This window comes from Triplophysa dalaica, chromosome 25 (assembly GCF_015846415.1).
Source record: "Triplophysa dalaica isolate WHDGS20190420 chromosome 25, ASM1584641v1, whole genome shotgun sequence".
NCBI classification, from domain to species: domain Eukaryota; kingdom Metazoa; phylum Chordata; class Actinopteri; order Cypriniformes; family Nemacheilidae; genus Triplophysa; species Triplophysa dalaica.
In genome coordinates, this window is record NC_079566.1 from 10,113,069 (window position 1) to 10,140,811 (window position 27,743).

At 40.2% G+C, this 27,743-nt stretch overlaps 1 protein-coding gene across 1 annotated transcript in view; it reads left to right on the forward strand.

Moving 5' to 3' along the window:
* The first annotated feature begins 48 nt into the window (after positions 1–48).
* Positions 49–27,743, forward strand: part of nfatc1 (nuclear factor of activated T cells 1) — a 38,860-nt gene continuing 11,165 nt past the window's right edge. Inside the window, exons 1-9 of the mRNA XM_056742055.1 lie at positions 49–390; positions 2,249–3,275; positions 3,407–3,566; positions 6,648–6,850; positions 8,027–8,199; positions 8,905–9,045; positions 21,219–21,274; positions 23,795–23,927; positions 26,931–27,569. Of these exons, the coding sequence (XP_056598033.1) occupies positions 372–390; positions 2,249–3,275; positions 3,407–3,566; positions 6,648–6,850; positions 8,027–8,199; positions 8,905–9,045; positions 21,219–21,274; positions 23,795–23,927; positions 26,931–27,569 (2,551 nt within the window). The 5' untranslated portion in view covers positions 49–371. The remainder of the gene's footprint in view (positions 391–2,248; positions 3,276–3,406; positions 3,567–6,647; positions 6,851–8,026; positions 8,200–8,904; positions 9,046–21,218; positions 21,275–23,794; positions 23,928–26,930; positions 27,570–27,743) is intronic.

Genomic DNA, 27,743 nt, shown 5'->3' on the forward strand with positions numbered 1-27,743 from the left:
GACTTCACGGAGGTGTTTCCCGGCTTTATATAGACACAGATATAGACCTTTCCATCGCAAAGCAGTGCGTCACCAGAACCCCTGGAAACTAACATGCAAATCAAGAATTAAAATACTACGAGTTAGAGTAATTGTGTTATTTTATGAATAATCTTCATCTTTGCGTTGTTATTGCATGCGCCTTGACGAGTTTCCTTTTAAATTCGCGATTTGACATTATCTGTGCAGTGTCTGGAATACACATTTGATGCGGTTGAAGTGTATCAAAGTCGACATTATATTGGGAACTAAAACGCTGATCGGGACACAGTCGCGCGTTTAGAGAAAGTGCGTTGAACTTGGTGGCAGAGTTCACCCGACTCTCCGACAGCATGAAGTCAGCAGATGAAGGTAACGCATTCTCTACGTTTTTATGTATGAAGAATGACTGCATGTGCTCGGTCATCACTGTTGATATTGAGCTGTTCCGTTAATATATGCATTTATTTGCTTGTGATTTTACCTGTCGTCACGATAAACGAGAATAAATGACTGCTATGCGATTGCACCTAAGATCACTCTTTAGTGTCCTACAATAATAGCTTCAATTGATTTATTTTAAAACGTGAACTCTTTTGAACTCCCCTTACTGAATTGCTGGTATTCCGTCCTTTTATTTAAAATAAAATAAGCATTGTTTCTAAAAGAGACTTCTGAATGTATTGGTGGGCGTGACGAAGCCACAAGATCGTCTTAGCACCAGTTAAGTATTTCACAAGAAAAGTTGTCAGAGTTCATCGCTTATGATGAGAACCTAAAAACAATATTGACTAATAGTTCTTATGACTACAGTTTAAGTAATCAATACGCCTTTTTTAAACGTTATTTATTGTTGTTGGTATAGCAGACTCGCATTCCTTATTAAAACTAATCAAGGTTTAACTATAGTAGTTTATTTGTATGTATGCAGTATTATTTATTTATTTAAATATTTACTATGTTTTTACCACAATAACTGGTTTAATGGTTCGGCTTCTACACTTTTCCTAGAATAAAACCATCATCTTTCATAAGGCTTTTATACTACTGGCTTTCCTGTAGCTCAGTGGTAAGAGCAAGGTTGTGGGTTCGATCCCAGGGTATTGCAAATACCTTTGTAAAATGTATTGGATAAAGCAATTTAAGTAGTTTTTAAGCGTATGCCTAAAATGTAAATGTAAATAAGCATTGTGGTTTGTATTGAAAAAAATCTAAACGCCATTAATATCTTCAAAAGCAATGCATTTATTAGTATTATAATAAATAAAGGATACAGCATGTGGTCTGTGCTGTCACGTGTTCAAGTATTCTATGGGTTTGGCCTCACAGAAGCGACTCCGCCCATTTTAATCATCTTCTTAAATAGAGTGAAATCGTTACAGATTTTTTGCACTCGGAGCCAATGGCAATTTTGAGTCAGTTTGGACTAACTTACATTTCCAGCAGGTTCGACTGGCAGACTGGAGTGACTCACTCAATAGCCCATTTTTCCTTTTTTGCAAAGATCACTTCTAGTTCTCATTAAAATAATGCATCTTTCAATATTGCAGTTCTGTTATCAGTAAAGTATGGCTTGACAGCAAAGTGCACATGCAGACAAAACTTTATAGATGACTGCGTATAAGATGACGTACGAATACTGCTTCAAAAATGATTTGAAAGTTTATGGATAAGCTACAAAGTGCTCTTAAAATCTTCGAGTGGCAGTGATTCAAGCTCTTCTATCCAGGAGGCTATAATTATTACCTTTTAAAGTTTTCGTCCTCTTCTTATTATTCTTTTTTATTTGGGTGGTGGTAGACAAGACATTTTGTGTTAGTCTCTTTGCGTGTCATTAAAGCATTGCACTGTACTCTAATGTTAACATATGCATTGCATACGAGCAAATGTTTGACTTTGTGTTTAGATGAAGATTGCTTATGTGTATTGGTTTTCCGTCTGGTTTTGTCGTCAGGAAGATATTTTTAACGCTTTGTTATTTTTGGCCTGGTATTTGTGTATCACTCACCTTGCTTCCTCTGCAGAGGTTGTGGCTTTTAGCCGCTAAGGTTCTTTACTCACAGTTATTACTCGGTATTGATGAATGACTTTTTTTACAGTCCCCCAATGGCAGAATCAAAAGGCTCTTTATAAATTAAATGATTTATTAGATATGTATATTTGTAAAAGCAGGAATCTTAACAATCTTCACAAAGTCATTCTAAACCCTCTGTCCCATTTCACCTTACAGATGCGTACAGTTACAGCCAAAACACCAGCATAACCCTGTCTCAGAGCAACCCGTGCCCACCCTCCCATTACCACGATCTCCAAAGCAGCTCTTCCATGTCAATATCCATCAGTCAGCCATCGACTTTTTCCCCCCATGATGACATGAGCACAGTTGGCTACTTCCAAACATCCGGGCCTCGGTCTAACGGAGCACCTACGCTGGAGAGTCCTCGCATTGAGATCACAGCATATGGGCAGTTCCCAGAGGACGAAGTGGAGGAGAACAGCATCCCTGTTGCCAAGCGAGTCAATTCCATTGTAACATTAACATTGCCCTGCGTCGATGGTTATCGTGACCCCAGTTGCCTCAGCCCGGCGAGCAGCGTGTCCTCCCGTAGCTGCCACTCGGACGCATCATCATACGAGTCAGGCTTCTCATACAACTACGACAACTCGCCGCAAAACTCCCCCTGGCAGAGTCCATGCGTCTCCCCTAAAGGTTCGTTGCAGTCTTGCACTCTAAGTGCTTCTCCAAGACATTCTCCGTCTGGTTCTCCCCGCACTAGTATCACTGACGATAGTTGGATGGGCCCTAGAGGATCGCGACCAAATTCCCCTTGTGGTGGTAAAAGGAAGTACAGCTTTAATGGTGGTCAGTCGCACAAGTACCATCCGTACTCACCAAACCAATCACCGGGGCTGTCCCCTCAAACTTCTCCCCGTCTTAGCGTGACAGAGGACACCTGGCTGCCTAACACCAATCAATACACCAACTCCGCCATCGTGGCTGCCATTAACGCCCTCACCACCGATGGATTAGCAGATCTTGGGGAAGGGATCCCTTTGAAGGCCCGGAAGACCAGTATGGAGCACAACGCCTCGATGAACCTGAAAGTGGAACCAGGTGGAGAGGAGACCGGATCTCTGGAGCTTTGCCAGGACGAATTCTCCTCAGCCCGTCTGCCCTTCAAAAAAGAAACGTATTGTAGTGGCTTCTTGGATGTTCCCCAACACCCATATTGGTCCAAGCCAAAGCCTTACATGAGGTATATGTTTGATCTGTAAAAGAAAGTTTATGTTAAAATGTTAGTTCTATTATTGATTGAAATGAGTGTTGTTGTCATTTCTTCTTTTGTCCCGCTAACCAAAGTTTCTTTTTCTCACCTTTTTCCTGAAGTCCATCTTTGCCTGCTCTCGACTGGCAGTTGCCTTCTAGTTCAGGACCCTACAGTCTACAGATTGAAGTTCAACCCAAATCTCATCATCGGGCTCACTATGAGACCGAGGGCAGCAGAGGGGCTGTGAAAGCACTTGCAGGGGGACATCCAGTGGTCCAGGTATGTATTCATGGTCTCTAAAAGATGATAGGGTTTCTTAACGTGAAAGCAACCAATTATAACATGCCTACAGGAGAGGCGGTTACATTAAGTTGCTCTTTAAAGGTCCAATGTGCAAGTTGTTGCCAGATCTATTGACAAAAATGCAATATAACATACATAAGTATGTCTTCAGAGGTGTAAAAAGACCTTGCAATATTAAGCGTTATGTTTTATTTTCTTAGAATGAGCTATATCTATCTACATACGCCACAGGTACCCCTTGCATGGAATTCGCCATGTTGTTTCTACAGAAGCCCTAAACGGACAAACTGCTCTCAGAGTGCATTTCCTAAATACATTATCTCCTTCGGCAATGATTCGATCTTAGTTTCCTGTCAGCCGCCATAGTGCTATGAAAGGGAGAGGTGGAGTGCGCCGTTGGTTGCAATTTGCAACATCACCGCTAGATGTCCCAAAATGTTCATACACCGGACCTTTAAACGGACAAGCATTCAAGTAAACAATGGGGTATGGGCATAAATTCATCCTTTAATTCTAAATCTGACATGCAAAGCGAAAATCCTTATTTTGAACTACAAAGCTGTATACTCAACATCTCGCAACATCATCTTCCTGTCTTTTCTCTCTGTAATTGTTTGTTTATTTTCATAGCTGACTGTTGGTCAAAGAAAAACTTCCTTATATTGGTTTTCTCACTAGTCATGATGAGAGACCGTCCTTCTTGTCCTCCCGACACGTGCAAAGTTGGGAACATGAGCGAACAACTTCTGATATTTTACAAGTCCGCAGTGTCTTAATGTCAGGCCATAACTATCATCAGACACTGGTGACTCACACAGCTCATTTGCTTTTGTAGATGAATCATGGCTATCCACTGCAGTTGCAAATCGTCTTTAATGGCTTGAGGAGTTCCCAAATGTTATATCTGTAAAGTCTGTGGTTAGATGTAACTCTTGGGATTTTCGAACCACAGACCCTGAAGGCTCTTTTATAAAACTTTACATAGAAGTCTCAAAACATAGAAGGATTGGTTCACCCAAACAGGAAAACAGAAAGAAAGATAATTAAATGAATATCTATTTTGTGAATTAAGCACAGTGGTAGTATCTTATCACTTAATATCACCAAGACAGGCGATACGATTTTTTGGCAAATAAAGATTGAAGATTTTAAGGTTTCCATTTCTGGGTGAAATGATCATATACAGTCAGAGTAAAGAATATTGTAGATATGCGTTTCCCAGTCCTTCCCAAAGGACCCCAAATTTGCTCATTTTTGATGTCTCCCTCTTCTGACACACCCATTTTAGGTCTTAATATACTCTACCAACAAGCTGGTGTGTTAAATCAGGTGGATAAGATTAGAAAGCCAAATTGTGCACTGTTAAGGGTCTTTTAGGAACCAGTTTTCTAAGTAAGCCGGTGAGCTCAGCATCATGGTTTCTCAGTACTTAATTCAACCTAATGAGGTGCTAATGATTCTGAACACGTGGCTCTATACGTCCCCCGTATGAGAAAACACGACCCTCTCGCCCTCTTTTTTTCAAATTCATTGCAGTTTCCGGCCTAGCGCACAGACCGTCTTTTGTTTATTGAAAGGTCCTGACATCATGTGCAACAGCATCGTGTGGAGGCGTCCAATCTCTGCCGCGTACATATCTGGCAGGCGAGTTTGGAGGGGAGCGTTCGAATGAAGCTTGTCTCATCCTGTAAAACATCCAATTAGAGATTGTATACATCTTTTTAGTTCTAAAGATTCTTGTGGGGAGATCTTCACAGAGTTAGTTTGAGTTTCTATAACTTTGACTCACAGATAGTCTAGTCTCATGCCCACATCTCTTTCTCTGTTACTTCACTTGGATTTGGTGGTTTCTGGTGGTCAGGATTTTTGTACCGAGACTGCTGGAGCCCCATCTTTCTTTTTCCCTCCCCCCTTCCCCGCTCTGGTGGTTTCTGTCATTTTTTGTTTCTTGGATGCAGTTTGACCACATGCGCCATCGGACCGCCGGCATACGTGAGTGCGTAGCCTCTGAAGTAAGCCTGCCGCACCACAGCTATGCGCTTCCACGTCTGCGTTTAAGTCTCTCGGGATGTAAACTGCTCAGAACAGCTCTGTCAACAAAAATCGGCGCTGTAACTGGAAGAAGTGACGAAATCCCTAAATATAGGTTGGTTTGTGCTTCCACATTTGCAATATTCATGGTAGTTTTGCTCATTGGCCATCTACAATGATATTTCTTTTTCATTCAGCACTTGTAGTTTGCATCTTTTATTAAGGCATTTCTGTGACCCAGCACAATTCGAAGAACAGATCGTCTTGCTCAATATCACATGAGACACAACGTTTTCCAGTAAGAGTTGCTCACCGTATCTGGCCTCCTTCACAGACGTCCGTGTAAATAGTCTACTCTGGGTTTTTTCTCAACTTGTTTCCCTCATCTGCCACAGATGTGCCATGGAGGTTGAGGCTTGAGTGGGTGAGAAGTGACCGGCAGAACTCAGAGGTGCAGACTTACGGCTCTGAACTCCGTGCCATGGGCGAAAGAGTCTTTGCATTCCTCTAGTGGGTGATAATGTAATGAAGAGGGGGAGGTGGGATGTGCGGACCGCTCAGTGCTGCTCTGTGCTCTTTGGCCTGTGCACTCCCTACTGCCTGAATAAACATAAATGCCATGCTCAAACTTATCCACTTAAATAAATATACAGGCTTGTCCAACCCCCTTCACCACATATGCTGACCACCCTCCTTGAGGATCTCTATGGATCGGCCGTGTTTAAAGGGATAGTTCACCCGAAAAACTAAAATTTGGTTCATTTATTCACCCTCAAGTTTATCTGTGAAACACAAAAAAAGATATTCTGAGAAATTTGGCAGGGGTTTGTGTCCATACAATTCAAGCTGTAGCTTGGTTTAGCATTGCATAAGCAGGAAAAAGGTTGCGGGTTCGAATCCCAGCTGTATACCTTGAATGTATTGAAACTGGATGAATGCATCTGGCTAACGCCTGAAAGCAAATATAAACAACCCTTTCAGCTGTGATATCCTCCCTCCGTCTAAATGAGCCTATATGTCTTTCAGCTTCACGGCTACATGGAGAGTGAGCCTTTGACCCTGCAGCTGTTTATCGGGACGGCAGATGATCGTCTTCTGCGGCCTCACGCCTTCTACCAGGTTCACAGGATAACCGGAAAGACCGTGTCCACCCCGAGCCACGAGGTCATGCAGTCTAACACCAAAGTCCTGGAGATTCCTCTGTTGCCCGAGAGCAACATGAGGGGCATGTGAGTATTCCCTATGCATCTCTAAAAAAACAGAGGGACGTGATATTTTACATCCACCGGCGTCCTCCCCGTGGTGAAAGCAATTGCTTTGCAGAAGTCTGTATTTGTGTGTGCACGGAGTCCCGCCGCACCAGGTTTCCCTCACATGAGCACCAGGGCTCGTGTTACAGGAGGCCCCTGGTCGCGTGGAGCTCGTAACAGGGCGCGGGGTCTGTTCTGCGAGCCAGGCAGTAGTGGTCTTACCAGCTCAGCACTTTCTTCACCGCTCTGTAATGGATGTAACATTTTACTTAGGAGGAAAACAAACCCAAACCCCTGTGGATCCCGTTTCTGAGGAACATTTCCACTTTGTCACGTTTCTGTAGCGTAGCCAGAAAAGGGTCGAGCTCATGTGTCAGTGATGCAGGGGAGATTTGTCGTGAAGTATTTTATTTCACTTTCTTTGATATAGAAGCAATTTTATTATTATGTGTATATTTTTTCTGTGTATATAGTTTTGTTTGGACTGCCAGTCCTAGAAATGGAAAGCAGGCTGCTTTACTCGCCGCCTGCCTAGTTTCACACATTATAAAGGGAGTACATTGGTAAAATCGTGATGAAATACAACCAAAACTGTGTATCAGGTGACTCTGTTCGTAAACACTTAGAACACGATGTGCTCTGCCTCACCACATACACGACATGTGGGAATGTTATATGTGATATTCCAGGATCTGTGTTGAGTTGGCAGGTAATTCGTAATCGTAATTATTTCTCCAGTTTTTTCGACTTCCTGTTTTCGCCAGAGTTAAGCTTCAAGGTTTATTTGGCTCAGATGGATTACACATAGATAATAAAGGGTATGCCCTTAAATGCCTCTTCAGTGAGGTGCAAGACTTTGACAAGTTGAATTTTTATGGATTTAGCAATGGATTGATCAATTTACTTTGCCAATTCACAACTATAAATTGGAAGGTTAAGAAAGGGCATTTATATACGTGGAATAGAATTATATTCCAATTTAGGAAGAAACTCATAAAAAAGTAAAAAACAGGCAATAAATTAAACGTGTACTCTGTTCTAAGATAATGCTATTATCCCAACAGCCGTCCAACAATATTAACCACATATTTTTGTACCTCTGAGACGTTTTGTCGAGTCTGTTCCTCAAACGTTAAGCTTCATTCTTTACTACAGAATCGACTGCGCTGGAATTCTCAAGCTGCGAAACTCAGACATCGAACTCCGGAAGGGAGAGACGGACATCGGACGGAAGAACACGCGTGTGAGGATGGTTTACCGTGTTCATATCAACCAACCCAACGGCAGGACTGTGTCCTTACAGGTGGCGTCCAACCCCATCGAGTGCTGTGAGTTCAAGCTTGTAGTCTTACCTTGCGATCTCAGAGCAAACATTGTTTATTCTTGACAGTGGGCCTAGATTGTCCTGATGGATTGAATCAGTGTAACTGTGCATAGAAATGAATTGTTTAGTTTCAGTAATTGCTGTGATGAATCAGAGGCTATGATGTAATAAGAAATATGACTGGAAAGAAGGAAATAAAATGTGTGTGATTTTTGGCGTATAGCCATTTAAAAGCCAAACACACACGAGACATGTGAAGCATATATCAGAGGCCTCAGCATGAGATGTCATCTCTGCATGTTTTAGAGAGAAAAACTAGAATACTTTAGTGTAATTGATGTTTAATGTTCAGGTAAGAATTGGTGTATGCAGTTTATTATTTAAAAAGATGTTATTTATACAGAAAGGTCTGAAAGGCTGAGAAATGCTTTGAATCATTACAGATATTCTCAGCAGAACGGTTTAGTGAAAGGTGTTATTCAATCCTTCTTTTACTCAACCATTTTTGTTATAGTCTTTAAATACAGAATCCTAAATACTGCTTCATTTTTTTTTCCACAAAAAAACTGTACCCAACTGTACATTCTGATGAATTAAGTTATACTCTGTTAAACCTGTATTAACATTAAGAGTTATTATTAAGAGATTTGACAGGTTTTGCACATTTTTCTCACTATCTCTTTCTGTCTCTGTCTGTCCCCTCCTGCAGCCCAGCGCTCGGCACAGGAGCTGCCCCTCGTGGATAAACAGAGCATGGAAAGCTGCGGTGCCTCAGGAGGGGAACAGATACTTCTCAGCGGACACAACTTCCAGCCCGACTCAAAGGTGGTGTTTGTGGAGAGAGCACAAGGTAGAAGACACGCTTGTGTGTTTGAATGAGCAGCAGAAATTGTTTTGAAATTGCCTTTCTTTTGTGAAGTTTTCTAAAGTTAAAAACTATTGGGAAAAAGGCTGAATCCCAGATGCTAGATGGTAAAATACATACTTTCATGTATTAAAGATACTGGGATGTTGACCCAGTTCTGTCTCCATTCATCCATCCTCATGTCATTTAAAACGTGTGCATATATGATATTTTGAGAAATGCCTAAAGTTTTGTGTTCATGCAATGGAAGTCAATGGGGACCAGTGCTGTTTAGTAGCCAACGATCTTCAAAATATCGTCTTTTGATTTTTGCAGAAGAAAAAATGTCATGTCGTTTGGAATGACATGGGGATGAATGGTGAAGGGATTTTCAGTTTTGGGTGAACCTTTCACTTTCAGTATGCGTGTACTCCAGTATTGGTTCATAATATTCGGATAGGACATCACCGTTCACAAAACTGGTTTCTCTTGCATGCTGCAAGGGATTATATGCAGTAATATTCTGGCTACTTTTGGAATTTTGCTTTTTATATACTGTAATTTTCTATCCACGTATTCAATTCTAGCGTATTGTATAACGGGGATAGTATATAAACTAGTAAAGAGGCAGAGACTGTGTATTTGCATTTAAATGTACAATAATTAATGTCTTAGCCAATAATGTTACCAAACCAAATTGAAAAAACATTGATTGTTTCCTAAATTTCTTCCATGTGTCTATATTGCAGGATCAGCCTGCTTAGACTATTATTGACATCTAGATTTGGTGCTATTAGTTGTGCAGAAATTCTACATTTGACCTTTAAAGGTGTATAATTTGTTATATTTTTGTGACACTGAAAACCAGGCTTAAGTGTCAAAATCTAATGCTGAGAATTTTTGACATTTACTTAATACTCAATATTAGGGATGTCAAGGTTTTGACAGACTTGGTCACATTTTTGGGTATTTTAACAGCACCACATTATTTTAAAATGGTTCAAGTTGTCTCTGCATATTAATATAAGTTTTTTGACCTTCTAAAAATAAAAGGCTTCAACTTTAACATTTTCTTCCAAAGATTTGATTTCAACCACCTCCTTCATTTCTTTTCCAGTTTCTGACCACAGTAGCTTGTCAAGTAAACAATGATCACATGTTGGTCAGTGTTTAGACATAAGAGCATGTACAGTTTAAAGTGAAAGGCCCATAGAAAGTGCACAGGATACATATGAATATAAAACAAAAGTTCTAGTTTGTCGTTAAGTCACATTGCAGTCTTGAGAAATGTGAATCCATGCCCAGTTTCTCCTCCAAAACCAACCTACCACTCTGTCCGTCCCTCCTCCTTCCCCTCTCTTCCGTCAAAATATCACTCCTTATGCCAAAGTGCCACATGTGGAGCACATTAATGCGCTGTATTTTTAACCCAACAGATTTACATTTCCAGAACTTTCCATTGCCTGTGCTGCCCAGGAATGGAGCCCAAATAGAGAACGTGCAGTCTGGGCTGTCCCTCGTGTCTGGGCGTTTGTTTTGATTTTTTGTCTGTCTTTATTCAGGTTTTTTCTATCTCTTTTCCATACGGAAAAAAGAAGCAGTAGCTCTCTGCTGTTGATACCCGAGATTTACAAACAGTTATTTCCTTGATGAGTTTGTCAAAAAGAAAAGAAAAAAGACAAGGCCAAGGCTGAGCGCCGTAAACACGCTTGATGTTTGGCAGCATGTGATAGAAAGTCAGAGGAAATGGGTTTATTGTTGTATCTGTGAGGAAAGATGTATGGACAGATGCAAAGACAGACAAATAGTTTCATAAAATCACCATCAATTACTTTGGATACGACCGTCAACTTAATGTAAAAACAAAATTATTAAGTCTCTTGTTCAAAAGTCCAGTCTTTGTAGTTGCACACATTAGCTGAATGACGCAGTTATTTTGTGTTTCATTTTTTGTGACATCAACAACATGCGGTCAGACATTTTTGGTGTGTTTGCACATACATGTTTGTGTGTATTTTTGTGTTTCTGATAGATAAAGAGGGCATGTGTGTGCTTGCCGACTCAAGGGTGTGTGCTCTTGTTTTTGAGAAGGGTTTCCCCATGTCTGGCATCCGTTGTGGATTCTTGGGCACTCCTCACATGGAAACACCCCTGAGCCAGCCCACCTTTGGCTTTCTCTCCTTCTCTCTTTCTCCCTGTCCACTTTACTAAAGACAAATCTTTTCCACTATCATTTTTCATGTGCTCGGTCACATGCCCTTGCCTTATTGCCTCATAACTTATTCCTCTATATTTGCATTTAACATCATCTATAAAACATTGGCCTTTTCAAAATTTAAAAACAGTCTTTTTTCAGGGATGCAATGATGAAAGTCTCTATTTGTATTGTGATGTCTTCACATCCTTGTCTAAGTTATGCATATGCATATCAAATTCATATTTATTTGATCTGAATCATGATTTCTATTGACAAGGTGTTGTATACAAGAGTTGAAATGTTCAAGTGGCGTGTAGCCGATCTCTGAGGGTTTAAGCTCAGCGGTAAAGCTTGTTTTTGTTATGAGTAAAGTGGGGGCTCCCACAACGTGACTCACACACAGGGAATCCCTCTCTCGTTTTCTCTCCGTGTGTCTTTCTGACCATTGTTTCCTCCAAGTTGCAACGTGACTTCATGCTCTCTTTTCCCATCTGTAGCTGGAGCGTGACTTAAATGGAAAATCATAAAAATAATCTAATTTGCCAGAGAAGTTCAAAAAGAGGTTTAGGGAAAACAATTTTAAGACTGACCAGAGAGAAGATTTGAATAGAATAGACTTTTAAAACTCATCAGAATGAAGCAGAATAGAATAGAACAGAATAGAAATTCTGTCATAATTTATTCACCCTCATGTTGTTGAAAATCTGTATATAACTTTTACTTCTGTGAAACATCAAAAAACATATTGTGAGACATGTTTGTGTTTTGTGCTCATATAATGGTAGTCAATGGGGTCCAATGTTGTTTGGTTGTCTAAATTCTTCAAAATATCGTCTTTTGTGTTCTGCAGCAAAAAGAAAGTCATACAGGTTCGAAATGACATGGGGTTGAGAAAATGGTGAAAGTTAACTAACACATGTCCAAGTAACACAAGTTTCATTGTCAATTCTGTGCCAAAGAAATGACAATTTCTAAATTTTCTACATTTCTAAACATTGTTGCACATTCGCACTTAAAAATAAAGGTGCTTCACGATGCCATGGAAGAACCTTTTTTGTAAATGGTTCCATAAAGAAGCTTTAATATCCCAAGAACCTTTCTGTTTCATAATACGTTCTTCGTTGTCAAAAAGGGTCTTCAGATAATAAAAAGGTAAGAAAGAGATGGTCCTTTAAAGAACCTTTGACTGAATGGTTCTTTGTGGAAGCAAAAATGGTTCTTCTACGGCATCGTGAAGAACCTTTTAAGCACCTCTATGTTTAAGAGTGTTGGTCATTGAAACGGTGGTAAACATTGGTCTGAACCTTAAGCTATTAGAAACAGAAGAGAACACTTGAACAAACAAATCAATGTTTTGAAAGTGGCAAAATATTGACACAAAATGCAGCAATCTCTGCATATTAAGCTTAGATCTGAGAAATTATAATTATCATTATCATTGTCTATTTTTTGGCCTTTGCATCTTTATATAGATAGGACAGTGAAGAATGAGACAGGAGTTGATGAGATGAGAGAGAGGGAAGCAGGTGTCGGGATAGGACCCCGAGCTGGGACTCAAACTCTGGTCATCCGAAGTGCTGATGCATAACATGTCGGCGCACAGTCCACTGGACCACTGGCGGCAACCTGATAATTATTTTAACATTGAAAACATGAACACACTTCAATCTGTATGTCTCTGTTGAAATGATCAGGGCACCTTCCATAGTCATGTGTGAATAATGTGTGTGTTACTGAGTTGAAAGTTCAAGCCTCAATCTTTTAGACATCACACATAATCAGATATTTGTGTGCTTCAGGCCCACGCTGATGACTAAAGATAAGGCATTTCTCATTTTCTTCCCCTGTAGACGTGGAAGGAGGGACTGCTTAACTCTTCTTTAAGTTGGAACCTAAGATGACTATCAAGTTGATATTTTTGGATGGTTCACGGTGCCAGAGGCGAAGTAACGTGTTGACTTTGTATGCAAATACGTAACAACAGAACATAATTATGTTTTCATTCCCTTTGTTTTACTTTGGCCGGACCTGTGATCTATGGTGATTGCTTTTAAAATCTCACGTTTTTCCATTGACTGGAAAAGCCTGCGTGTGTTTTTGGCCCAAATGTGTTACAGTTAATATGTGTGCGTGGGTGTGTTACGGAACAGTGGGGATTCCTAACAGAAGGGAAAATAGAGGGCAAAAAACAGCGAATGAAAAAGAAAGACAGACACAAAGAAACTCCCTTATGAGACTGAAACGTTTTTACATCTGGACCCACTGGACTATACGGCCTGTTCAGCTGCGAAACCAGTTAAAATTCTTTTTCCCCTCTTTCTTTGTGCATTCATGGGTGTGTGTGCATGCGCATATGATGATGCCGTCACGGACAGCGCTGTGCTGTGACCTGGGGCATCTTATCCTTGCAGATTAGATTAGTTATCCAGGTACTGTACAGACCTGTATGTATGTGTATGAATGAGTAAGTCTTCATTAGAGCTGATAGGTACAGATCCGTCTGCAGTGAGAGGTGGTTCCAGACTCTGCAGGTGAATATTGGACTTGACTTAATAAAAACTTTCTGAACTGAAGTTTTTGCACTTAATCGAAAAGCGAAGAGCCAGATGGTTATGACCTTCCCATGCTCCAGCCTCAGCCTTAAATTAGTTTATAAATTTGAATTATATTACATTGTTGGATTGTGTTGTTGTTAAAGTTTGTGCAGGTAATGGTTGTTTAGCAGTTAATTTGTACTATACAACTTAAATGAAGATTGTTTAGATGCTACAAGGTATATTTGAATATCGATATTATTTATTTATTTATATCTTCAAAGGCCTCATACTGCTCTTCTTGTAGCTACTCTAATGATGGATTGTTGTCAGGATGTTACTATGCATTTGCTGGTGTTCTTCTGAATGGATTTGACCATGTTTCTAACATGTTCTGATTGGTTGCTTAGGGGGTTTTCTCCCACTTATTGGGTTAAAACAATATATATATTTCACCCTGGTGAAAAAACAATAAAAAACCCTGCTCAAATCACCGTATACAATTTTTTATGGTTTGATGGATATAATGGGAATTGTATTGGTTTTAACGGAAACTATAATTTATGTGATGGATTCTATTAGTGAGATGTTATCTGGCATAGGTTAATCCTATAGGAAGAATGCCCAAATCATAAAAAAAATATTTTGTGTGATTATAACGGCTTATGGTTCATAATCATATTTTAATAGAAACCATCAGAATTTCTGTAATGGTTTCTACTGGGTTTCTATTGTTCTACTGGGTTTTTCAGCAGGGTAGTAGCCCACATTTAAAGAGACAATGATATTCCTTCTGATATATTTTTGAGTCTTACTTCAAGGTATACATTTTATCAGTATGTGGGTAGTTGACAAGTACGCCATACATGTGTCCTATGGTTTGACAGGAAAAAAAATGAAAAATAACAATGAAGATGAATCTCTCTTATTAATGTAAAACAAATATATTCTTAACAGTTTGTTTTCTAAATTTTGCTATGTGACACCAAAAGACACATGTACGGTATATTTTTAAAGGGATAGTTAAGCCAAAAACTCCAATTTGACGTTTATTTACTCACCCTCAGGCCATCGGAGATGTAGGTGAAATTGTTTCTTGAGTAGAACCATAAAGAAGATTGTTTGGTAAATCCGCAGCCCTCTCTGCTTAATATAATGGGAGTCTATGGGGTCCACCTGTCTAAGAGTTCCTAAAGCACACAATTCCAAAAAGCGGCTCCTGGCGACATGTTGACGTTTCGTGAAGCAGATGGTTTGATATTTTCATAAAACTGAATGTCATTTTTAATAATATTGGCCATAATTTTCAGCCTCTGCACAAAATCGCAATCTTCTCCTTGTAGTATTTGGTGGCGGATGGCATACCAGCGTTTGGTACGTTTAGCGCCACCTGCAGAAAGGGAGTGTTGAGGCTGTACTGTATGGCTAATATTATTAAAAATGATTGTTCAAATTTATGAAAATATTGAGCGAGTCACTTCACAAAACATCAACATGTCGCCAGGACCTTTTTGGAATTATGTGCTTTAGGAACTCTTAGACATTTAGTCATTTGGCAGACGCTTTTATCCAAAGCGACTTACAGTGCACTTATTACAGGGACAATCCCCCTGGAGCAGCATGGAGTAAAGTGTCTTGCTCAAGGACACACTGGTGGTGGCTGCTGGGATCGAACCAGCAACCATTGATTTATCAGTTCAGTGGTTTAACCCACTAGACCACCATCTCCATGTATAATAACCTTAGAACAGCAGACCATGTATACTCCCATTATATGAAGCAGAGAAGGCTGCTGATTTACCAAACAATCTTCTTTATGGTTCTACTCAAGAAAAAATGTCACCTACATCTCTGATGGCCTGAGGGTGAGTGGAGATTTAGGCTGAATTTTAACTACCCATGTGCATTCCCTGGGTATCAAACCCATTGCCTTCACACTGCTATTGCAATGCTCCACCAGATTAGCTAAAGGAACATCTATATTCTGATATCCTAGCGGCCAGATATAGTTCCACATTCAATATTTTGTTTTGTTTTTTGCATATTTTTAATCTGATTGCTTATGAAAGCATTAGAACATCTCTCCTCAACAAGCCATTTGAAGTAGCATTTGTGGCTTGTGTATCAAAATGCAAGCTTAGAGTCAGAGGGTTCATACTATAATGGCTTAGCAAGACCCGCTAATAAATTTGAAAGTTGTTTCTATGAGTCTTCGCTGTGAGACGAGCTTGTTTGAAGTTGCTTCGTGAATGAAAGTCTCACGTGGGAGTCCTTCTTTCACACTTCAGAACAATAACCTCCGTGTGAAGGAGCCCTGAGGTTTGGCTCTTCCTCAGCCCTCGGCAGCAATGGCGCACTCGCACAAACAAACCAATCACAGCCACAAGCCTCAGGGAATTCCTGTATTGTCTGCTCATTAAGAAGCAACAACACAAAAAAATATATTAGACATTTATAAACCCACCATCCACAACAATGGCCTGGCACGGTTCGGCTCCTTTTATTGTTTTTCATTTGAACGCAATGAAAATGGATAGTTTTTAGCACAGCAGCGTTTTAACGTGGCATAAAGAGGAGCAGCGCTCCTCGCCTGAAGACTCCACAGCTGCTGTTCATTAGCACGTTCTGGAAAACTGGCTCGCTTGAGCATCTGCAATTAGGGTCATCCCAGCCTCGCTCTCATGCCATACGCCGATCCCTTTCGCCCGGAGGGGGGGTTTGGCGGGCGGTGGGTGGGTGGGTGAGTTTGCTCTTCGCTGCAGCTCAGGGAAGACAAGGGAGGCTATTCAGAACGTGGTGGAGAGCAGGTCTGCATTGCCGCATCTGTGGGTGTTTACAGTACAACAGTCTGAGGGAGGCTTTGGGCGCACACTGCCACCCAGCTCCCTGCCTGCTTCCCTAACCGCCTGGGGCACCATGCTTTCTTTCTCTGCGGGCCACCCTAATCAACAACACAACAGGCCTTTTCATTCTGGGCTGGGGGGGAGTTGGCAAATCCGGACCGATCTAGGAACGGTCCTTCAATTTTGAGTTGAGGACATACAGTTGTAATCTTTGGCGGTGGGGGGTAAGATCTGAGAAACACCACATTGTTATTAGTGGTTCTTGCTAAGTATCCCTATATCAGTTTCTCATGCTTGGAGATTAGGAAAAAACCTGAACTCTTAAGTATTGAACTTATACACATCTCTCATCGTTTGTGCTATGAAATCATTCTAGCTTTCTGTAAGATGTGCTATCGTTTTAAAGTGGTTAGACTTGCATGATTTGCTTGGCAGAGGGAAAAATAGTTGAAAAACACATTAAAGTATGATGTATCCAAAGAAGTCAAAGCCACGTTTACTGTAGTAACCATAATATCATACCGTTAAGAAAATTGACCACGTTTTTGTAGTAAAAGTGTTGTCACCTTTGTTTTTTGCTGGATCGTTACCATTTTTATTACCAAAGTTTGACTACAAAATGGAAATTTGTGTTTACTATGGCTTTGCTACAAAAATCATGGTTAAAACATGGTTAAGTGTATTCTACCATGGTTAAAGGGATAGTTCACCCAAAAATTAAGATCCTGTCATCACGTACACATCCTCTTGTCATTTCAAACCAGTTTGACTTTCTTTCTATCTCAGACACTTCTACTGTACGGACACAACAGCAATGCAAGTCAATAGGTACCGTTGTTGAACATTCTACAAAATATCTTCTTTTGTATTTTGCAGACAGTCAGACAGGTAGGGGATGAGAATGACTAAAATTTTAATTTTGGAATGAACTATATCTTGAGATTTATAGTAAGAGATTTCGGCGTGACTAGGCCAGTGAGCAATTACCCAAAACACTTTAGCAACTTTAAGCAAGATGCTAAAAAAATCTAGGCAACTGCATAGTTACACCTTGGCAACCATTCATTGTCCTTGCATCATGACGCCAGGTTTTGTAGTGCCACTCATATTTTAATCAAAGATGGTAAAAATGGATTTAAGATGTTTGAAATATGTCATACCGACCCTTTCATCTCAAGTAAAATATTTCTGGATTTATAATGGTAATGGACCCGTTTACCTCTCTCCGAGTGACGTGACGTGCTCAATGATTGAGTCCTAGTTAAGAGGATTTTCTGAGCACCTTATAATGATGATGCAGAAGTACATGCCGTGCTCATCAATTCTCCAGCGCAGTCAGACCGGGCAGGTATTCCACTCATATGGTTCTGATGGAGCGGAGATGAGGGCTCTCTGACCACAGACTCCTGTGCTAGCACTTAAGGACGTCCCGCTGGAAGTATGGCTCCAAGAAAGGTTTCACCTCTGCAGTTCCAGAGACGAGAGAGAGCTCAAAATAAGGGCGGTTCGGGGGGGTGAGTGAGTGACTGGGCTGGAATGTGAAAAATAGATCGATAGTGTTCATTTACAGAAGATCTGGGGTTGAGAGTATAGGGCTGAGCAGGGATATTCAATATGTCTCGATACGTATATAATTGCTCTGAAATGGCTCATAAGGATTCGTTTTCTCAGTCAGAGTAGCGAAAATACAGTCAAAATCGAATTTGAAATAATCATGGCGTGTTATCCACGCCGTGTTTTCACTAAATGAACGCACGGTAGAATTTCAATCATTTTCATTTAGATGAACAAATGCAACAATACACAATAAGTAAAGGAAATAAGTAAATATTTTGTTTCACGGGTGATTTGCAGATCCCACCCATTTTTAAAACTGCAGTTGAAACCACAGATGCTTTCAACAGATTTCTTTTATACTCACAAGTTTAAACATTAGAAAGCATGGTAAAACAATTTGTTTACCCTGGTATAACCCCTACGAAATTAAACATACACTATCAGAAAAAAAGTAGCAAAAAATCAATGGGTGACAGTAAATGAGGACCATCGTTGTTCGGTTACCAACATTCTTTAAAATATCTTCTGTTGTGTTCTGCAGAAGAAAGTCATACAGGTTTGAAATGACAAGAGGGAGAGAAAATGATTACAGAGTTTTCCTTTAAGGATACCACCCTGAAGATGGCAAAGGGTACACTTTTGTACTTTTTTGACAGTGTGCCATACTTTTTTGCTTTTATTTGTAGTAAAATCATAATCACCAAAAATTAACCATTGACTCGCTTTAGTAACCAGTGTTAAAACCTTTGTAATACAAATGGCAAGCCCCACAAAAAATATGGTTCCTAAACTTTTACTATTCGCATGTAAAAATAATTTCACGTGTTATTTCAAAGCACTGAGCAAAATGCCTTGAAAGTTGATAGTTAACGTGTATAATAAGTTAATAACAGCAGTCTGGCATTGTGCTACCTTCCTGGCACCGCTCCAGGAGAAAAAGAGAGAGTGACATAGAGAATCAAAGGAGTGAGAGAGAGCGAGAGTGGAGGTTCCCTAGCATTGCATTACCCTGCAGCTGTAATGACAGACCATCTCACCACATCACAGACCGCAGCTCAGCTAGCCAGGGATGTCCTCACTGTCTGCCCATGAAACTAGACCCCACTGTCTAACCTTTCTGTTAAAATGCAATCAAAATAGTCTCAACATTCCATCTTTAACGTTTGAATAATATGTCTGAAAGTTTGAAAAGCTCCTAATGGAAAATGATCCCAGATGCCAGATTCACTTTCGTAATCGTGCGTTACTTGCAGTATTGTTAGCGAGCCTGCAAAAGTAAATAAAACGGCACCTTATCTATTCACCGTACGTGTTGATTAGCATTATGTCGACTTTACAAGCCATTCGTCTGGAAATGTGACGTGTAATGTGTCTGACTTGAAACTCGGGACCTCATATAAATATTTCACTGAGGTGAGAACGATACTTTTGATATTTCTCTGTGGTATAAATAAAGATCTCAATGTCCAGGAACATAAAGGGAGTCTAGTCTTGAGGGTCTTCTGGAGCGTATTTGTCATAGAAAATGATCATGGAAAACCAATACAGTGTTTTTTTCCACAGCATTCTGTTTAAACCCCGGAGCATCATCGATGTGAAATGTATGCTTGCAATGTGCAATTATGTCAAAATATTACAGCAGACAAGCCAATGGAAAGTTTCAAAAGATGTGTTATCTGTTGTTTCAAATAAAACAAAGATTTAATTCCTCTACTTTTGTTTTCTTTTTTAAATCTTGCTTAGACACAATGATGCATGATTTCATGTGTGCGCCTGTGGTTTACCCTAACGGGTCGCTACTGCGACCAAGCTGCTGCGGTTTTCTCCTGTTTTTACGGGCTAACTAAAAACGTCTTTTCAGTGATGTCTTAACTAAAAATAGCAACGTGATCTTAATGCGTCTTTTGTTCCCAAACGTTTGTGTGGGAAAGCCTGTTTGCTTCGAACGCTGGAGGCAGAAAATAGTTAAATAAAACTTTTTACAACGAGCAGAAAAGAAGCCTTAGATTGGAGACCGAGAGAAAGGACAGATCGCGGTCTGTGACGCATAAGCGCGCCGTGCGCTCTTTAGCCAAACAGCCGCTGCTCATTATCTGAAGCAGAGTTTACCGCTGCTTTTATTGGACCCTTCAGACACTATTTGTCATGAGTTGCGAGATTCCACAAGGGGCTGATGTAAGCGACTGGTCCCCCCATAGCAAAAGCACGTCACGCACACACACGCACGCTTCTTGGCTCTGGTAAGATCATTAGGATTGCATCAGCCCCCATCTGCCCGAGCGGGTCAGAGGCAGACAGGACATGATGTAATCTAAGGCCTGGCTGCAGTTAGCGATAGCTCGCTAAAGACTTTTGGGATTTGTGTGTCTTTGTTGTAACGAGATTGTCTAGGCCGATATGCAATTGTCCGTGTGTAAATTCAACAGTATTTTTGTTGTAAATCTTGATTTGTTCATTTAACAACTAATTCAGTGTCATTCATATTTTGGTCTGTTGTGTTGCTCTGTGTGTTGGTTTCTAGACGTAATGTAGAATAATGCAAGAATATTTTAATTTGCTATTTTTTAAACTTACCTTTGTATTTGTTTTATATTTACTTATAAATCCAATTTACAATAAAAAGCATTTCTTATATGTATTTCTTAATCCCACTTGTTATTATGTTTAATTTAAAGGGATAGTGTACTCAAAAGTGAAAATTCTTTCATCATTTACTCATGTCATTCCAAACCTGTATTTTAAAGATTTTTGGGGGGTAACATTGGTCCTTAATTGACTTCCATTGTATGCACACTGATATTTCTCGTTCCACAAAGAGTCATATACAGGTTTTGAAACACATGAGGATAAATTATAACGAAAGAAATAAAAATTGGTGAAATTTCAAAAGTGAAATTTGGATTGTAAAATATTCAGTGTCAAAACCATTTAGTACAACTTTCTTTGAAGTTTAATATTAAATTTACTATGAAATAAAACCCAATCCATGGTGTAATTTCTCAGATATGCGTGGTAAATTTTAATATTGTTTTCTTTTTCTCCCTGCAGACGGCCATCACATATGGGAAATGGAAGCCAAAGTCAACAGAGAGTCGTCCAAATCTGTAAGTATTTTTAATAATACACTTTTAACCATTTTATACACTATATGAAGACTCTTAGAGATAAAATCCTGATTAATTTAATTATGTAATTATATCTTTTTTTTTTCATAAAAGAAGGTTTAATATTTAAATATTTGTTTATTGTGTTGAAAGCTGGCTGTTGTTTTTTGTCTCTAAAGCGGATACAATGTACATGTGGCATCCTATTCTCTACCCTCTTGGGAAAACGATCACACTTGCACTGGCATACGCAAACCTGTTCCTTGTTTTCTCCATGGAAGAATCTTTCTATGAGAGCTTAGGGACCACAGTTTAGACTCTGGGATTAGACAATGTTTGTGTGCAAAACACTGCACCTGCTCCCCATACTACATCACACACACGCAGACACACACGCACACTTGTCAGGTACACCTATGTCCGTAGACTTCAGCGTTTGTTAAATCGTTTTAAAAGTGTATTAGAAAAGCGTAACGTCAATAAAGTTTTCTGGAATGTGATAAGATGTTTTATTCAATGACTCAATGGAAATCACAAGCAATTTACTAAATTATCAAAGCTGCCTTGCTTTGAAAATTGCTTTGTAAATGTTTAATTGTGGGAATGTTTAATTGAATTGTGGGCACTGCAAGTTGGGCTCTGTTTTAAAAAAAAACAACCCATTCCTCAAAACGTTTTATAAGCTTCTGTCTAAGCTCATATGTTCATGATAAAATGAAGAGAGCTCTATGGCTGTCATATATTTTCATAGGAGGCATGAATGTTTGTTTCTTCCCCTTATGAGCCAAACGCTCTCTGAAAGCAACTCTTTGTCTGGTGTCTCCTGGTTCATAACTTTATTGGAGCCTCCACGCCCGGTTTCAATGCTCAGGGAGTTGAATGGGGACCATCTGTTTGAATGGAGTATTAATGTGTTAGACTATTTTTTTTACAAGGGCGCCTTTGATTTTTGCCCCTCCCGGCTCTGCTGTGTGTGTAAATGTATATTTATTTAATGCAAACCATTTTCTCACACATTCTGAACCACATGGCTCTCGGTTTGGTGAGCGGGCTCGTGCGGCAGAGCCCGTTTAGAAGTTTTGGGGGGGATTTTTGAGTCAATATTTTCGCAAATTAGCATTAAAGCTTTAAATTGCAACCAGAAATACAGCCTAAATTTGAGTTAAAAGGCATTAAATGGGTAAAAATACATTGCGATCATTAAAAGTAAAGTGTGCCATTTGTGCGGCACTAGTTTCACCAAATGACATTGCATAATAAGGAATCATGAACTACATTTTTGTTAAGTTAAAGACAGATTTGTCGCACATTATTAGCATTAGCATTATAACTGAATATTAAACTAGCATTCTACTCTGCTTTTGGCCAAGACTTCCGAGCACAGCTGCGAATCGGTCTAATGGCTGAAATTCGTTGAAACACATTGAGCTCCATCTGGCTTTGCTCTTCGGTGTGCTAATATAAATAGTCGGGGAGCTCACCTGCGCATGGCTTTAAAACCTACAAGAAGACTGATGACTTCCTCTCTGGCTACTGTACAGCACCGCCATCAATTTCATCTCAGCCGCACTGGGTTCATCTCAGGGTGGATGAAAAGATTGACATTGATAGTAAGACATTGATAGTCAGGGCAGTAGATAGTCAGTTTGACACCCCCTGCACTCCGTGCATACGGTAGTCGTAATCGCAGACGGTTCGGCGGTCAAAAGTTCACTGGTGTGTTGAGACGGCAAGGGTAGAAGTGTAGGGAAATAAACTGTCTAGATGAATTCCCCGGACGCTTTCTCATTCGGGGTGAGAAGCACAAAAATAACAGCGTCTGCTGCGTGTAGTTTGGTCTGTCTGAACCTCATCTGCCCCGAGCTCGCAAAGCCACAATGATTGGACGCTCTTGCAGCTGTTGGACATCGTGCATGGTGTGAAGTGGAATAACGCTGACAGGGCAGTCAAGGTTTCTGGCGCTTAGTAAGGTGTTTATTTTCTTAAACAACATCTGGTTAAGCTAGCAAAGTAGTAAGAGTACAATGTGAGGGGTCTCCCCTCTTGGATGTTGCGACGGCTATAGGTGGAGAGAGACATGGAGCCAACTCAGAGGGAGCTGAAAGGGATAGTTCACCAAAAAATTCTGTCATCAGTTACTCATCCCTATATGACTTTCTTTCTTCTGCCGAACACAAAAGAAGATATTTTGAAGAATGTTGACCAAAAAAGGGACAGTACCCATTTACCTGCATTGATTTTGTGTCCGTACAATAGAAGTGAATGGGGACCACCATGGTCGGGTTACCAACATGCTTAAGAGAAATATCTTCTTTTGTGTTGTGCAGAAGAAAGAAGGTCACACAGGTTTGAAATGACAAGATAGTGTGTAAAAGACGACAGATCATTTTCCTAAAAAGTGTGCCTGAAAATGGTCATGGGTGCAGAAATAAAACTTTAATGCAGAATAGCACAGTTTAGACAGTCAAGAGATAAAATCAGTCTCTAATCTCATTTGGGATTTGGTTTTGATTTTTTCAGGTGTCTTTGCTTGTGGAAATTCCATCGTACCGCAACCAAAGAATATCCAGCCCGGTTCAAGTGAATTTCTACGTGTGCAACGGCAAACGAAAGAGGAGCCAGTACCAGCGCTTCACATACCTGCCCCCGAACGGTAATATACCGCCTCTTTCCCCTTTCATTTACACAAGTTCCTCTTTCCAGTCTTCAACCGAATTAAATCTCAAGAAAGTCAGAATGCCTTTTTATAGCAGCAGGAATTGTGGGAAGGTTTGTTTTCGTTGTTAAAAGCATTTCCATAAAACTTGTTCTTTTCCATACCTGCTTCGGGAGCAGTGGAAGGGCAGTGACAGGGTGGGGTCCAGTATGTGAATGCTATTATTCAAATCCAGACTGGTTGCCAGGTGAAATGTTAAAGAAAATACTTGACATCTGAAAAGTCCAAACCACTGCTAATTCCCTGAGGCCCGGCGTGCGTAACCAGTGGGTGGTTCAAAGACTTGACTCAGACCCGTCTTGTCCCAGCCCTGTCTTCTGAAGTGTGGGCACTCACACTGGACTACTGTCTTTTTTTAGACGGGGTCCTGTGAAAATTAGCACGCAGGGGGCTGGTCCACTGTGTGTTTTTTGGGATAAATTCAGGGCATTTCAGGGCAAGATTCTTCAATGTTTTGGAACTTTTAGTCCTTCGGTTAAAGTTAACTTAATATTGAATATTTTTCCACAAATTAAATGAAACAGTGTCCTCTGATGAAATCTGTTAAGGGCCTTCCTCTTATGATGTGGCTCAGGACAAATATCAATTATATCTATAAAATGTATCATATATAGGAGGTCTGAGCAATTTCAGCTTTAGTGGCAATGGATCGGAGTGTAGGCGTTGCAGATTGTTAAATCTTTTTCTTTCTGATGGCCCAGATGATGGTTTGCTTGGCGACCTGGTTCCTTTCAAGTAACTTAGACTTTCTTACCAAGACAGCATTTCGTTTCATATAACAGAATGACAATGAGTCCCTCCGTCTGATGACTCTATAATGAGTATAAAAGGTTCAGTTAGGTATCAAAAATCTACAACATCTGATATTATTTTGAGGTTATGCACGAGGCAGAGTGATAGACATCTCTGACTGTATGGCACTGCGCTATGTCATGTGCTGGAAGCCTCATTTCCCCCTGCTGGGCCTAAAATAGACGTCTAGTCTCTATTTTAAAACCTTGCGGTCTGACTGACTGGCCCGAATAGGTTCCCTTTTTCATTGTATTGTTGACAGAGTTCAAAATATAACTTCTTCAGTGCTTCTGTGGAGGCATGTTTGCATGAGCGATGTCTCAATGTCGAGGAAAAATAAACCGTTACAGACTGACAGAAGTAAAATGGTGAAAAACACAACATTGTGAGAATGAAGAGATTGTCAACAACTGATGAATTTTACACAGTAGCTTCAAATATGTTCACCAGAATCAAACAAGGACTCAACAATGAGAATTTTTTTCTGCTGCCCAGTCAGGCCATATGTTCGTATTTATACTTGTCTTGCCAATATTTGACTGGCAAAATGTGTAAAAATAAAGATTACAATTCTTTATTATAAGAAGTTTATTCTATTTGTTTATCTATTTATGTTTTTTTTTATTTGTCAGTAGTTGGGAATTTGTAATGTACATGATAGCTATAAATTCATAATCCCAATTCTGCACAACTTGTTTATTATTTTTAAACATTGCCTCTAAAATTATCATTAGTCATTCCTGAAATATCAATCTTGTTTGTTCGATGACATTACTTTATTGTCATATTTTATTTTATTTCATATTTTAGTCGTTTTCTTTGTTTTTGTCAGACACATAAAAAAATCGATTTTGTTGATGTTCTAGAATTGATGTGCACTTTGTTTAGTGTGTACAGGGTCCAAAATGAAATCTTTTGCATGCCTACCGGCAGTGTGTGATGTGGCAAATTGTCCTTTTAAAAGTTACTAGTCATGACAGATATATTCTTCATTATTTTTATTTGAATTGTGCCTGTCATTTACATCAGCAGGTATTAGATTGTAATTCTTACAATTCAACCATGACGAAGTATTACGTATCATTTCTTAAAGGGAGAGTTCGCCCCAAAATAGAAATTTCCTTGTTTGGTTGAACACAAAGAAAGATGTTTGGTTGAATGGTAGCAACTGAGATTTCTGGGTCACCATTGATCCCCATAATAGATATAAATATTGTACTTTTATTGTTCTGTTGAACATAAAATAAAATATTTGGAACAATTTAGAAAAACAAACCATTGAAAAACAACTGAAATCTAAGTTGGTAACATTCCTCAAAATATCTTTCTCTGTGTTCAACAGAACAAACTATTTTATTCAACTTTGGAACAACTTAAGGTTGAGTAATTCATTACAGATTCATTTTTAGGTGAACTATCCCTTTAAAGTTACAGTTCAACTGCCAAGTAACTCCATTTTACTTTAATTCCATTCCAATTGTTACTCGCATTTGACCCTTGGCAAGTGTTCATTTTGGATCCTGATTGTATGTGTATGTTAAAAAAATGACCTTCATCACTGTAAGTTTGAACTCAGTGCACCCAGTTTGTAAGATATGCCGATCTGTTTCTATTCAGCCAGTCTCAGTCCGATTCTTATCCCAGATGCAATTTGGCTCTTTTAAACCTGAGATCTCATCTTAAACGACACACTGAGTATTCTACTGAGAGAAAAATCCAGTTTTTTTCTTGATGGGGCTTTTTTCGAAACTGTGGATATGAGGCTACTGTAGCAGTAAAATATTTCATAATGCACGCTTATGTGGTGTTAGTACTGGGGGGAGATCCAAAAATAATAAGGCTTTTATTTTCGCAAGCAGCTGGAAGGCTCTTACGGCGATGATTCATCCCTTTTTTTCCCTCTTTCTTTAAATATTTTCGGTTGGGCGGGAGCGCGTGGTCTGAGACACATAGACTCATTGATGAGAATGTTTGTTTCGCTGTGGGTATCCTAGCCACAAACCCACTCACTCGTGCTAGCTCGCAAAGTCACATGAAGGCAGAACGTGTGTTTATACAGTTTCCCTTTTCCCCCTCTTACTCGTTTTATTTCTCTTTACCCCATTTATGCGTCTCTCATACGCACTCCTTTCTCTTTCACCTTTGTAGTTCCAACCATAAAAACAGAGCCGCACGACGACTACGACCTCTCCCAGGTATGTACGCCGCTGCATCCCGCCGGGTTGGCTTTGCATCCAAAGCCCTACTACAGCCCTCCATCGTTGACCCCCATGATGCCCTCAGAACTGCGGCCCTGCGTCACAAGCACATTCGGAAGCAGCCCTCAAAGACTGGTGGGAAAACCCGTCTCCCTCTCCTGTTCGTCCTCCCCAAGCACCAGCCCCAAACTACAGGATCTCTCTCCACCTCACCTTTCCACTAAGTGCCTGCCTGCAGGATCTAACCTAGGGCCTCAGTCTCCGACAATCCCACACGTATCTGCCATTCAGCCAACACCCGGACACTATCCACAGCCCAACCATTACCCAACGGGAAGTGCCGCGTCCTCTCCGGGGTCCCATCCTTCCACCCCGAACTCAGCTCCAGATCTCCCCTTCACTCCCAACCACAGTTTGACCCAATCACAAGCCACAAGCGATGCCTCAGCGCTGGCGGCTCCGATAACCAAAGGACCGGTGAGGGGTGGATCGTCCCCCCTCCTGCAGGAAGATGGAGAAACCCCCACCATGCTGGCTGTCAGCATCAAGCAGGAACCGCAGGAACTGGATCAGATGTACCTCGATGATGGTAAGTGACAGCGCAATATTGCAGCCCAATTTTGTGACCATGTGCATCGTAGTCGGGTGATGTAATGCCCAACAGATGTTTCTAATTGCTCAATGTTTTTGCTGGAGTGCTCTCTCACAAAATTAAGACTTAAGATCTAGCGCGGCCGCCACAGCTACGACGAAGACGATGTTT